The sequence below is a fragment of the Sander lucioperca genome, chromosome 22 (genome assembly GCF_008315115.2).
Source record: "Sander lucioperca isolate FBNREF2018 chromosome 22, SLUC_FBN_1.2, whole genome shotgun sequence".
Lineage (NCBI taxonomy): Eukaryota > Metazoa > Chordata > Actinopteri > Perciformes > Percidae > Sander > Sander lucioperca.
In genome coordinates, this window is record NC_050194.1 from 14477764 (window position 1) to 14492786 (window position 15023).

The 15023-nt window shown below is 40.7% G+C and overlaps 1 protein-coding gene and 1 long non-coding RNA gene across 2 annotated transcripts in view; one reads left to right on the forward strand and one right to left on the reverse strand.

Annotated features, from left to right (window-relative positions):
• The first annotated feature begins 2949 nt into the window (after positions 1–2949).
• On the forward strand, positions 2950–13249 carry LOC116061108 (G protein-activated inward rectifier potassium channel 1-like). The gene is made up of 3 exons (XM_031315014.2): positions 2950–4114; positions 11586–11802; positions 12167–13249. Exons 1-3 carry the CDS (start codon positions 3446–3448, stop codon positions 12838–12840), a joined length of 1560 nt encoding a protein of 519 aa, XP_031170874.1. The 5' UTR covers positions 2950–3445; the 3' UTR covers positions 12841–13249.
• LOC116061109 overlaps positions 9567–15023 on the reverse strand; it is a 46407-nt gene continuing 40950 nt past the window's right edge. Inside the window, exon 4 of the long non-coding RNA XR_004107652.2 lies at positions 9567–10165. This is a non-coding gene — a long non-coding RNA (uncharacterized LOC116061109). The remainder of the gene's footprint in view (positions 10166–15023) is intronic.

Consider the following 15023-nt stretch of genomic DNA (forward strand, 5'->3'; position numbering starts at 1 on the left):
TGTGTTGGAATGTGATTTTGAGTTGTAGGTTGATGGAGTGTCTGATTGGACCCCAGGAAGAATAGCCTCTGTTTTGGTTAACCTAATGGGATCCAAATAAAATAAAATGCAATGTAGCACAAAACAATCACCCTGCCACAAACTGTATATTTTCTTTATAAAATGTTAAGACTATAATACAGGGATTGAGCAAACTGTGGTAATTTGGGCTGTATTGTGTATGTATGATTGCATGATATATTCTAATTTTTGGGGCAACACAGATATGCTCTGCTCAGATCCTATTGAGGCTTGAACAGATGTGATTCACATACACACAACATTATGCACTGATCCAAATTTTCACTCCAGATATCTCAACCCAAGGTATCTGCTGATACATATGACTAATCTGATACCAGTGCTCTCACTCATTAAGATCATTTTTATCAGCTCAGGTCACATGAAGCCAGGAGGAATTTGGAATTAGTGGCCTGTCATGACTGAATGGTAGTTAAAACACTGAATGTATGATGACATGGATGAATAAACTGTATGTAATATGCATCGGTCACATTTAGCAGTTGCCTTAGTAAAGTCAGTATTCATTGCCAATTGGTGTATCAGATCGGTGCATCCCTACACAAAAATACAGCGCTGGATTACCAACTGAGCAAAGCAGACAACAGCCCTGGAGCACAATACCCAACTTTACTGTGAACTGATTTTAGGTAATGTCATTAATTACAAACTTCATCAGGGAATTTACTTCACTGCAGAAATTCTTGATTAAGGTGAGTCCTTCATTATGACCTTATGTTGTGGGCCTACATTGTAAAATGTCAAAATAAAGTGATTTTAAGACCTTCATTATTTTTGTTTATATTGTCTTCACACCTGCACAATTTTTGCTGTCTTACCGTTCTATTCCTTAGATTGAATAGAACATTTTCTGTTGGTGTGTCCTTTCCTCTTAAATGTTGAGGCACTACATTTGTGGCTTGGTAGAACTGGTTATTTTAATTGCTTACATAATAATCCTTGAGAGCTTTCCTTACACCACTGAAGCATTTCCATTTGATATTCAATATCATCAAGTATTATCAAAATTAGGACACTGTTTTTTCTACAGTTCATTTATCATAGTTCACATGTTTTTCTTCCAAGAGTCAAGAGCAAAAACAGTCTAACTGAATACACAAATGTTTTTCATTATCAACTTGAAACTGCTAGTTATCTGATGAATGCCTTACAGTGATGAGTTCATGGCATGTGCTTTGGAGTCCACTGTTCATATGAAAATCACAATTATCAGTACGTCCAAATCTAAAAACTTCGGCCAGTAAAAAAGAGTTTTTCCATTTTGTTAACATGGCCATTTATTTAGTTTACACTCCTAATACTGGACATCTGGCCTGTGATTAAGTCCAACAGGGTGTCTCCCTCTTTCTGTTTTCCATCAGCCTCAATTTCCTGTAAGGAGTGTAAGATGATAAATTGACAATGATGAAGGAACTACAGAGGAAATCAAAATGTTGCAAAATTTTTCCTTTTGGGACCGGTGCCATTACCTGCTTTCACAGAGGTTTGATACAATCTTACTATTGAAAAAAACAAAGAACAGACACAGTATTGATCACATCACTGCCCTCATTTGAAAGGGAGCAGCAATGATTCCATAATTATATTGTGTAATTAGCTTTGACAACATCTAGTCTTATTCATTTGATAATATTTCCACAGGGACTTGGTGTGAAACAAGCTTATACTGTAGGCTAACCTTCCTGAACATGATATAAGATAAGAGATCCTTTGTTGTTCTCTACACAGTGCAGTACAGTAAATAGAGGAACAAAATTGTGTTTCCCTGGTCCCGGTGAAAAAACACAAGAATAAACTGAAATAAACATAAGGTGCAAACAAGATATAAAAACAGGTAGGCTACAGAACAAGACAAAGTACAAACATATAGTTCAATACTGGGATATTTATGTGCAAAATGACATTTCTATTCATCCGCACCTTAATCATCTGTATATCTGTATATACACTTTTTTTTACCTGTCTGTTTAAAATAAGGGTGTTTATAGTGTACATATTACTATTATTATAACTCTTATTCTATTTTTTCTATTTCTTATAATACTTTTTGTATATTTCTCCAATGTCTATTTAATGTGTATTGTCTTATTCTGATGTGTGTGATTTTTTCTTTTGAGCTGCTGTAACAAGGGAATTTCCCCAGTGTGGGATTAATAAAGTCTATCTTATTTTATCTTAATTTATCTGATGTAGTAACGTGCAAGTATTCCAACAACCCCTATAATATAGCCTACCAATGAACATATGTAGTTTGACAGAGACATTTGTTCACCATCTGTCTGACACAGTGACTTCAAATGGAGTATTCTATAGCAGGGATCTTCAACGGTTTTTAAGCCAAGGACCCCTTAACTATATAAGAGATGGAGCAGGGACCCCCTACTACATATAGCTACTGTAGAAAACCAAACTATTCAAATAGCCTAATAATTGTTGCATGATTTTATAAATCATGTTTTAATGTTAAACATACATGTGTCAAAATTAACAAGAATTTGGAGGCCCAAATGCGGTTCATATATCGCCATTTATTACCTCAGGTTTACTTTCATCGCAGTACCACTAGGGGGAACCAAATAGCCGCCAATCACCACAAATGTCAGAATAACCAATTTTATAGTAGGCAACGTTCTCCGCAACAAAGATATAATTCGACTAGGGGAAACACGTTTAAAAGTAATGTAAAATAAAATAAAATGAAAGACTAAAGCGGCCTCATATAAGGATGTGAAAATGTGAAAAAAGTACGATCATTTTAGTGATGATTTCACTCTTACATTGTTTCGCTCGGATGCTTTTACCTTGGGTACAGGCCAAATAAAACAAAACCATTTCCCTCTCTCTCCCCTCACATCAGCCCCCACCCACCGTGAACGAGGAATTTCTCATACGTGCTGCAATTCGTCACCTTTAATTTGCAGTCACTCCTACCAGAACTGTTCCCTCAGGCAGAAGTGCGCACTGTAACCTGCTGTTCATATTCGCAGGTCTATTGAAACAGCATCTCAGTAGACCAAGGACAGAGCCTTTGAATCGAGCTGTTTGAATGCAGCTTTTGTTTTAAATGTAATGTTGAAGGTGTGTTATTCCTTCCAAGGATGAGACCTGAACAAAAAGTTGTCACAAACGTCAGTTGACTCGTTTGCGTAAAGGGCCGAGTCTGAATCATGTATTGCGCAGAATCTCTGATCACTTAGGATTAATTTACAGGACAGAGGCGCATCTCCACCTCACAGGATGCGAGTCGCGCGCTGAATGTTATTGCATGGTTCTGGGCAGGGGGGTTCCAAACTTGCGTAAAGAGCCTGGTTCTGAACAAGTAGGCTATTAGTACTTTTCACAAGTAGGTAGGCTATTTGATACAATGTCAGCCTTACGGCGGAAATTTGGCGAGGACTACCAGGTGGTAAACACCAACCGGGACACGACTTTTTCCGCACCGGCGAAGAGAAAGAGGCAGCGGTTTGTGGAGAAGAACGGTCGCTGCAATGTCCAGCACGGTAACCTTGGCGGAGAGACCAGCCGATACATCTCCGATCTCTTCACCACGCTGGTGGATCTCAAGTGGCGCTGGAACCTTCTCATCTTCATCCTCACTTACACAGTTGCATGGCTGGTCATGGCTTCAATGTGGTGGGTGATCGCCTACATCCGCGGCGACCTGAGCCACGGTGGCCACGACTCGTCCTACACCCCGTGCGTCGCTAACGTGTACAACTTTCCCTCCGCTTTCCTGTTTTTCATCGAGACGGAGGCGACCATCGGCTACGGCTACCGCTACATCACTGAGAAGTGCCCGGAGGGTATCATCCTCTTCCTCTTCCAGTCGCTGATGGGGTCCATCGTTGACGCCTTTCTCATCGGCTGCATGTTCATCAAGATGTCGCAGCCGAAGAAGCGCGCCGAGACGCTGATGTTCAGCCAGGATGCGGTCATTTCGCAGCGAGACGGGAAGTTGTGTCTCATGTTCCGAGTGGGGAACCTGCGGAACAGTCATATGGTGTCAGCGCAGATTAGGTGCAAACTCATTAAGGTAGGTTACAGGTTATAGTCAAGGTGCGCTATAGCCTATATCCAAAATCACTACACAAGTAGGCACACTTTGGCGCAATGAGCATTTGCTTATTGAAAGGCCATTATCAAAGCTGAGACTAATTGAGAGTCACTTAATCTGTTTTTAAATTGCTCATTGTGTTATAAGGGTGCTTTTCAAGTCATGCGTTTTATTTCTATTCATCTCCAGAATTGATTGCATTCCCTGAGGGTCTGCAGAGGCTATGGTTTTAATATGAGGCTCCAAGATGTAATTTAGTGAGTTACCATTTACCCCCTGCAACTACTTCAGTAGAGTCTTCCTAAACACAGCGTGTTTCTGCTGAGTGTGTTGCATGGTACAGTCAGGGTCACAATGGGTTTAGTAAGTTCAGCCTCTGCTTCAAAGTCCACAGATGAGCTGAATGGGCCCCCCGGGGACAGCAGGTGGAAAAGCATGCTTGTTGACTAAAAGATCAATTTGACCAATTCCTCTACTGAGTGGGCCACTGTGTGGTAAATCATTTTCTTGAGGTCAGTATTGCCTAAAGACAAAATGCCACCAATCTGAAGCACTGAGAGTTGACAGTGATATACTGTACCTCTGTATCAAGTGTAAGCTGGTTTCAGAGCTGAAGGAATATGTGAGGATGAAAGCCGCTGAGGCAGCTGCTGGCTATGATAAAAAAGAAGAGGAAAACATTTTGTGTCAACTTCACAACTAAAAGAGGCTGACTCTGCAGTGTCAATCATTGCATTTTCTAAATCAAAATTCTCTGCAAAATCTATGGCCGATAGCTGGACAGCACTATTTTCTGCCATGTCAAAATTCCTGTCCATGCACCACAATTCATCACACATAATTTGACAGTTGTGTGTTTTATGTGCAAGCCCTGTATTTTCTCACTGTAGCAGGAATGTCTTTTCTCCAGTCCAAACATGAGCGGATATCTAAAGGACAGCAGTGCTTTGTTTTGGCAGGGAGAGTTAGTCGTGGGTGGAGTAGCATGATGATCTCAAGTGACAGTTTACTTTCTGAACCTCGAGGGAGTCACCAGAAAGCTCCCAGTATGTTATTAATGTGGTCCTACTTAATGTTTTGTGTTGCGCTCAGATTTGATCCAGGCATATGATATCATTTAAAACAATGTTTTTCTGTTCAGCCATTTTTCATTTGATAACAGTTAAAGTATCCATTAGAGAAATAAAAGTCACTCAGTTTAACACATCAAAAACCATGACTCAATAACTTATTATCTTTAATAATAATACATTTGATTTATATAGCGCTTTACATGGTACTCAAAGACACTTTACAGTAAAACCAACCTAATGTTCCAGCTTTCTCTATAATGAGTTTTATTTAATGTCATTGCCATTGACTCATTATTTAACAGCGTAGAAAGGCAAAGAGAATGCTATATCAACAACCTTACAGAGGCCAATAGTTCCATTCAGAGAGTTTTATATTCTGTAATAGTCGTCTATGACGCTATAATTGGTTCTTTCAAACAGAATGAAAGCAGTTAGATATTCACGCATAGGGCATGCTGTCATGTTTGACTTTGGTCAGAACCATCTGTGTACCAATATTACAGATATGGTGTAGTAGAATGACCTCTCTTATACCACAAGGAGCCCCTACAGATTTATTATTAAAGAAGAATTTTTGGGATAATTTAGTTTATAGTCTTTATCTGATACCTTAAGGCCCAGTAGAAAAGTGGAAAACTTGAATTGTGAGCAGGTCTGATTCACAACATGAAAAGCAAAACAAGCTGCTGCAGTACTGTTGCAGAGTAGATACACCAGTACTTTGGCTACACTGCACCGTACTCAATCTTGCCTTTACCTCTAAGGTTCTTCTTTTAATTTTTTTAGTATTTTTATTTTTAAATAAATGAATCTGTCTGAGCATAATATAGTTACTGCAACAGGGAATTTTTGTTGTTTAAAGTGTTCCTGACCCATCTGTTTCAGATTTTTTAGTTCAACAGACATTGGCTTTCTTTCAAAGATCAGTTGATTATATTTATGTGATGATCCTGGTCTGGGATTACTGCCAGTAAATGATGATCTTTTATTAAATCATCTTTTAAGCCACAGATATTCGTGTGTTGGTGGAAGGTCAGACATCCAGGTCTTTGCTAATGATCTGCTAAAAAGTATCGCTTTCGAGTGCCATCAATCATGACCCGAGGACAAGCGGTAAACAATCAAAACTTTCTGAGCTCACTTTTATACAGTGCCATTTCATGTTTCATGGATTTTCTTGGACAGTGAGACAATATTATAAATATAAAATACCTTATTTTAGGATAAAACCTATATTTTCTTTAGATTCTATATTAAATGTGTTGTTACAGAGTGTGCAGGATACCACTGTGGCATTGCTGCTGAATAGATTCAGTATTTTTATGTCTTTTAAAGTGCATGTTAACTAGGGCTGCCACCTCTTTTCATCTATCTTTGTCATTTTGGTCTTAGTCGACTAAGATTTCTTTAGTTGATGAGTCATTTTTTAGGCTTATTCATGCTTAGTTACTCATTTCCAAGAAACTTATGAGCACATTTCTGGTAAACACAAGATTTAAAGTGGTGCTTTTGCAGGAGTAATTGTGGAGAGTGTCAGTTTTACAGATGGTTCATTAACTACATTTATATTGTGCTTTTCTAGTCTTAATCACCTCTCAAAGAGCACAGCTCTGTCGATTACATCAACTAATCGATTAATCGACAAAATCATATAAGTGTTAGTCAACTAAGAATTTCTTTAGTCGATTACAGCCCTAATGTTAACAGACACAGTGATGTGTTTATGAGCCCCTAAAGCTATGGCATTGGGATGTCAGACTGTACAATGAGGTAGTGTAGAGTAAATTGACTCTACATCACCCCATAGTACTATACCTGCACTGTGGGAACAATGCCAGGGCTTCAGGTAATGCACAGCTCAAGGTCACTGTCAGATGGGTTGTCCACGAAGCTGACTGAAGATATGAGACATGCTGCAGTAAATCCTAATGACAAGCTGTGTAAACACACTGTGACATGGCAACTGCAATCAATTCTCAGGGATAGGCATGAGTTGTAACTTCTTATGGGACCTGGATGAAGTTGGTCACATTCTTGATGAGCACTCATGTTATTTACAATGCAACGTAATTATTATGCAGGAGTGCATCTATAACTTGTTAAGGTTTGTTAAAAAAGCAAACCTGTCAGGGAAATTGTCTAAAATATAGGCTGTGTATGTAATAAGCATATTTTGGTGCAGTATTTGAACTCTTTTCAACTTTATTTTGTACACACTTTTTCACAATGATTCAGGAAACTGTGATATAAGACTATTGTCTTTATATCACCAAGTTTTATAAAATATTTATACACTTCCAGCATCCATATAGGCGGTGCTGCTAGTGGCCTCTGATTGGTGGCTTTTTCCCCAGGCTGTGTTTAAGCAATAGCTCACGACAGGTGATGGTATGTTGTGATTTTATCACAGCTAAGGGCCATTATTCGACCTTACGCAAAGGAACCAATCAGATTGCTTAATTTGAGCTACCCGTTTATATATATATATATATATATATATATATATATGTATATTTGATGCTTGGCTTATTGCCTCCATGAATTTCACTGAGGACCGAAGCATCGTAAAAATAGAGTTGTGAAATTGGAGAGCTGGTCCTTTTTTTTTTTTTTCCAGTTCTTTCTTTTCAGAACTTTCTAGTAATTGATACTTGCTAGGAACTTTTTTTGTAAACAGGCACTTATTGAAAAAAGTAATGTAGATATACCCAGAGTATAATTTCATTAGATACTTCTGACCTAGATAACAAATTGAACTAGAAGGGCACTCAGAGAGCGCAGACCTCTGCCAAGACATGCTCTATTTCACAATGTTAATGCAGTGTGAATTTTCCCAGTGGGGAACTCATTTTTCCAATAATTCGGACACCACATAAATGCAGCACAAATGACTTATCTTGCAATGTTAATGAAAGTGAAAAATATTTTGTGTATCCGCCTCGTGATTTGAATCCTCACCAAAATGTAATGGGTTCTTCCTTGGCCCATGCTACACCCTTCTACCAAGTTTCATGAAAATCCGACCAGTAGTTTTTCTGTAATCCTGCTGACGGACAAACAAACCAATAAACATATAAACCAATAAACATATCCTCCTTGGCGGAGGTAATTATCAGCAGAAACATTATTCCTTGGATAGACTGCATTTCTCTACATCCATAATGCATATCAACTTAAAAAGAGAACTGTCCTTGAATTTCAATTAATATTAATGCAGCTTTCATTAATAAGTCAATAGAATGCAGTGGTGCCCTGACCCCTGAAGCACTGGCAGAATATGATTTTAATGTAAAGAAACATGTTTGCACGTTTGCCAACAGTGAATGGAAGAAACACACTCATCTTAATAGGAAAAAGTGCTCGAAAAAAAAAAAAAAAAGACAGAGCGAGAGAGTGACAGCTGGGTGGTGCTCCTCAATGTCAACAGACGCTTGTCTTAGTAGGTTAGTCCACTCCACAGCAGGAGATAAGTGATAAGGGCTAGTTGTAGCAGAAAGACAGGCAGGCAGACAGACATGTCAGCATGACTCGCCACATCTGCCACTGCCACTCTGAAGGACGAGCAAAAAGAGGAGAAAGAGAGAAGAAGACGCAAAGAGAAAGACAGTTGAATTAGCTTTAATGGTGCTGTCGAGAGATTGGGAATTAGCAGCTCAAATGTGACGTCTGTGGGAGCATTACGTTTGATGTCCAGCTCAAAGGTTCCAGCTGGACACACAATGGATACAAATACACAGTTGCATTAAAGACACACAAGGACAAACATGTACACACATGATTCTTTCTAACTTTCACTGTCACTGTTGGTGTGTCTTTGCATCGCTCGCTCACACGCACGCACGCACGCACGCACGCACGCACGCACACACACAGTCACTGAGAAGGAAGTGAGTCACTAGGGATAGGGCCTGCTTTCATTCAACCTGAAACTCAGGTGGCTCGGTAAATTAAGCACTCCCTCTATAGCAGGTCCTCTTCCAAAGGCCATTAATTTCCCCCTTGTGGCAGTGACTGTTAAGCGGCAGTAAGAGAACACACAAAGCTTTCACCTTGTTTAAAACCATTCAGTCTCAAGCAGGTTTCCATGGCAGATTTTAATTTTGTTGCAAAATCAAGCTATGAACAGTATGTGAAAAATAGCAACTTCACTTTCATGACTAGAATTGGCTTAAATATGACTTCCCAGGAAATTGTTTTCCAATCTCAGTGACTTGTATGAGCGTTGCAGACAAATGGGACACCTGCCTACACTATCTAACTGACAATTTACATTTTTAAATGATTGGGTGAAAGAAAGAAATGAATATATATATATATATATAACACTTGAATTTAAATGTTATTTTAGCCTGGTTTCCATATTTATGTCTAAGAGATGCTGGAGGAGGTTGAGGGCATGAAGCTGGTTAATAACTGCACACAAAGTATAATTATATGGGCTAGCTGTTTCCCATTTCGTCTTTATGCTAAACTAAGCGCCTTCTGGCTGTAGCTTCATTTTCATCCCACAAATATAAGAGTGGTATCAAACGAAGTATATTTCCCAACTTGTCTGTATTGTAAGCGTGCAAAAAAACATGTATTGACATTTACACTGCATCTTTTACACCTTTTACTGTAGGAAATGCCAACATTAAGTTATAATGCCTTGTTAATTACAAGAATATACCCGGTAGACTGGTGGTATGGCTTTTTACAGCTCATCTTACTTTATGTATCTTACCAGGTCCACATTTTTTAACATTGTTCTGTTTTCTAAAACATCGGCCTTTCTTGCTTTCGGAGTTTTTTCTGATTTAATTTCAGTAGACATGGGACATAGGCTCCCTGTCTGCATATTCCAGGAGCGCCGATCACTGATGCAGCATGATGGGTGACACTTTCCCTCACCATGCCAGGGATCTGTGGGCACAGACGTCTTCCTGTGAAATGTCACACCCTTCTGTCCTCAACATCACTGTGAATACAAATGACAGTTTGTCTGCCATCTGTGGGCCAAGTGGCTCCTCACACAAAGGCCCAGGGAGGCTACTCTGCATACAAGTTAACATGAGGCGAAAGGGAGAACTATTTGAATTGAACCATAACAGAATATTACATAGTTTAAGTTATACATTTGCATTTCTATTCACTTATGTTGGTAGTAAAATTAAAAGGGGTTGGACTTTGATTCTCCCTCACTCTGGGTGAAACAAACATTGTTTCCTTTGTAAATCATTCACTCCTGTCGTAACAACTGGAGTAAGAGGCTTGCTATTCATAGGAAAAGAGGGTTTATAAGCTCATAGAGAAGTTTGAGCCTTGTCCCTAATTCCATGTATTAATTTAACAGTTACGTTGATTAAGCTTAGTTTCCCAAGAGCAAGCACTATGTTCTCCATAATCTAATGATACTTGTCTAAGAAGCCAGGCTACCACAGAGTGTTAAAGTACTCTAATGTGCTGGCAATGAGAGAAATAAAGATTAGTGTCTCAAACTATAAATGTAACCAATGTTGTCTGAAAGAGATGTGGGAGACCTCTGTTTTTTTATACCCAGCATGTCTTCCAGTAAGTGCACAGAGAACAACATCAAAGTCTCAGAACACATTTCTAGTGATGTTGACTCTCCTGGGTGTATTGTTCTGCCATCTATCATGCCCAAACAATATGTCAACGTGTTCATTTCTTTGTATTGTTTTATCAAAATGCATCCACGTCTCTGCCAAAAGTGTCACGATTTTTTTGTTGACTCATCCAACTCTCAAGGCAAATAAATACACCGTCATGTCAGAGGTGTGCTTTTAGGTGCTATCATTTTGTAGCAACATCAAAATAAAGTCTGAGGCTCAGGGCAAAAACATGCCTCTCTTTACGGCGGGCCGCACTTTGGACTATGCCGGACTATGACACATATATGATCACTTCTAGTGAGCAGGCTTTGTCCCACCTGCTTTTTTGCTCTAAAATGAACTCCCTCCACACTTTAACTCCCACCTCAACATCCTATTAAATGTGGAACTATGTCTGACCATGGAGAAAAATTGCCTTCTCAAAGCTATTTCATGGGACCCTTAACACAGCTTCAGTTACATTCCCATCGGGGTTACACCTGCAACAAATACATGCACACATACATATACATTTAGAGAGGTGTTTTTTCCAAGTTATACAGTATCTATTTCAGTGCTATAAAGAATGTGGTGTTTAAATTCAACATTAAGAATTTAGTGGTGGTTCAATTTCACAATTAGGTTTTCAGTTGCATATAGGTTTATTATTGTTATTACTTGCTTCCATAACTGTATGCTCTGACCCTGTTGTGGAGGAGAAATATGAAGAATTATCCTCAATAATTAAATGAAAATGTTATATGTCCTGATCATTTATGTTTCCAGTCTCGGCAGACCCCAGAGGGCGAGTTCCTGCCCCTGGATCAGTGTGAGCTGGACGTGGGTTTTGGGACGGGGGCGGACCAGCTCTTCTTGGTGTCGCCTCTAACCATCTGCCACGAGATCAACACCAAGAGCCCGTTCTTTGATCTGTCGCAGCGCTCACTCATGAACGAGCAGTTTGAGATTGTTGTCATCCTAGAGGGCATCGTGGAAACCACTGGTTAGAGCGAATGATCATTTTTGAATATATATATAGATATATATATCTATATATATATAGATATATATATTTTCCTCATAACTTCCTAGCAAGTAGCATTACTCAGTAATATAAAATAAAATATTTAATTTCATGGTCTTTAATTATTCAATAGCACAAGCTCTTCTCCGTCTGTCTTTTTTTCCCTTCATATCTCTGTCTGTCTTTTCCCTAAAGCAATTCTCCACTTTTCATTTCTGTTCCCTGCCTGGCTGTCTGTCCAATTTTAATATCCCACAATTTCCTTCGTAATGTTACAGTGTTGCCTTTTTCTTGTCTGTATTTGAAATATTTCTCTATACTTCTGTCTCTTTCGCCATCGTAGGTATGACATGCCAGGCGAGGACATCTTACACCGAAGATGAAGTGTTGTGGGGCCATCGTTTCCTCCCCGTCATGTCACTGGAGGAGGGCTTCTTCAGAGTCGACTACTCCCAGTTCCACAACACCTTTGAGGTCAATACGCCTCCATACAGCGTCAAAGAGCAGGAAGAGAAGTCCCCATTAAAGTCGCCCAACTCTCTTTCTGTTGCACCCACCCCCTTATCCCCTCAGCTGGGTAACGATGGCCGAGGAGTCCGTAGGGAAAGGATCATGTCAGCTGACTATGCAGACCACGTAGAGGACCAATCCTACAGGTTGCCCAGCAAACTTCAGCGCATGAGCTCCACCAAGGAGGAGCACCTTTGGAGGGGACTGAAGACAGGGCCAGCCTTGCCTGGGGGGAAGGCCTCCAGCACAGGAGACCTTCCGCTTAGTATTCAGAGGCTGAGGTCCAGCTCCATCCCGGTTGTGAGGCAAGGACAGCTGGATGAGCAAGTCCAGCTGCTGTCCCTGGATGGAGAACCTGAGGAGGATGAGCTGGAGAAACACAGACTACCAGCAGCCATAAGCACCATCACTGCTCCAACCCTAACCCCAGTTCAAATCCCCTTGGTAGGGGGTCGGCCAGAGGACAACCTGCCCGCCAAACTGCGCAAAATGAATGCTGACCGCTGACTTCTGCAGACTATACCTAAGTCTTTTTCAAAATAAAACTGAACTTGATGGGCATTGCATATACCGTAAAAAAAGAGACTATTGTGATATAAGTTTTATTTTTTTCTGCAGTTTTTAGCCAGTATTTTACATTTACTGACGGGCTCTCTACTTAGTTGTCCATTGCCACAAATAGAAGGACAACGCCAATAAGCCATCCATCCGCTCGTACTGTGAGTTATTTTTGATAGATCACCATCTGTGCCCCCCACTGACTTCGAACACTTCTGTCCTTTTGCTTTTTTCTTTAAAGTTAGTTACATCAAATACTTTATTATCTCAAACAACTACACTTTCTTTACCTAATCAAGCACCAAAATGTCATAAATAAGCCTGACCTGAATTGATCATTCGCTAAACCCCTCCCCCGAACAGCGATTGTGCAATCATAGCTTAACAACTGTAACTAGGCACAGCAGGTCTGTCAAGTTTTGGATTTCTCCACATACCTCCAGCAGTGTACATGGGGCTTTAGTAAGACTGAAGACTAAAAACCCACTGAAAGCAGCATGAAGCAAAGTTTGCCCCCATTCATTTTCTACGGGGCATGAGTGAATCGACTTGCAAGGTATTGTTGACTTCCTGGCAATTGGGACTGACCTGAGATGTGAAAAAAGGGAAGGGTCGAAAGTTAAACATCATTTAACTGTATCCAACTGAGGGCAAACTTTACTTTGTTCGCTTCTAGGTTGTCTCCTCCGTAAGAGTGATACCTCTGCATTTCCAAAGTTTTGGAGCTTTTAACCTTTCCAAACCAAAAACACAAGAACAAAAGTGTGAGGAATGCATGAAACTGTGAGTTTATATGCTCTAAAGTAAGCTGCAAATGTTATCAGGCGAACAAGCTTACTATCTACAGTACTACAATCGTTACTTCCATGGCCAAGGAGCACTATCAGTAATTTACTACCTACAGTAGTTTGTGGGGTTACATGTCATATTAAAAAAAACACCTTCCACAACTATAGCACATCCACTGTGTAGTATTTCCACACTGTATGGAAGCCGATCCTGGAAGCTATTGGAGTGTAGGCTACAAAAGCAGCTCCGTCCTACTTAGCCGGTGAGGATACTGACCTTTTACATGGACCTATTAGCTTTAGTCTCAGTGTTTTAGCACAATAACATATCATGTTTGTAGCCATCAATGTAAGACCCATTTTACGTCCTTTTAAAAAGAGGCAGCTGGAAATATTTAAAAAAAAAATCAGCCGGAGACAGAGTTTTGAGCCAACTCGTATAACTAACATGAGCTTTATAGCTAGCTAACAAACAGCTCAAGTGGCAACTCCTGGTTCTTAAAAACGAAGACAAAGCGAAAGTGCCACAAACTGCAGTTCCTTGAATGGCCACTTGAGGCTGGCCGCAAAAGGCTGCTTTAAGGCTCTTATACAATAGACGCAGCTCAGCTGGCGATTGCAAATGTGACGTCATGGGATCGCCGTGACTATTTATACCCGCGCTGGTGCCCGCAACACTAGTTGCAGTCTACCCCTAAACAGAGGTGGCGCTAATGAGCAAAGGCTACAGACGTTGCTCTTTCTACGGACTAGAAGAAGAAAAAGATAAACAACGGCAGAACTGGCAGCAGCATTGCCGTTAATGCTTCGATTTGATTCGATGACCTATTTCGTCGGAACAAGCCTTTCATTCGCCATAAAAGAACTCATCTTAACCTAGTAAGTTTACAAGAGAGACTTGCAGTCACTGTGAGAGTCCTGGCACCCGGTTGTCGGCGAACTCGTTCAGGCCTCCTGTTTCCACTTTGTCGCACACCGCTGAAAAAAAAAAAGAGCCGTGCGCGACCTCTGCTCGCGCGCCATAAATCGGGCGCGCCGGCAGGATATTACGTCATTTGACGTCACGATGGCGCGTGCCTTTAGCCTGTGTTTGTATTGAAATAAGAGGCTACTGCGGCCCGCCGTAAGGGAGCAGAGGCTGCACACCAGGCCGCACGGCCGGGATCCGTGGCCGGGCAGCGGTGTTGCTTGCAATGTATCAGACCGGCCCTTGCGGCCTCGAAACACTACCGGCCCACCGGGAAAAGTCCCGACTCTCCCGATTGCCACTCCGCCTCTGGCCGAGACCGATGTCAGGGACTGCCAAGAAGGCGACGGCCAGAGCCACCGGGAGTTTCCCACTTT

Excerpts from the sequence above, each read along its gene's own strand:
- LOC116061108 (XM_031315014.2), top strand. The coding sequence starts at position 3,446 with ATGTCAGCCTTACGGCGGAAATTTGGCGAGGACTACCAGGTGGTAAAC. Across the intron at positions 4,115-11,585 it reads TTAGGTGCAAACTCATTAAG|TCTCGGCAGACCCCAGAGGG; the intron begins GTAGGTTACAGG and ends TTATGTTTCCAG. Across the intron at positions 11,803-12,166 it reads GGGCATCGTGGAAACCACTG|GTATGACATGCCAGGCGAGG; the intron begins GTTAGAGCGAAT and ends TCGCCATCGTAG.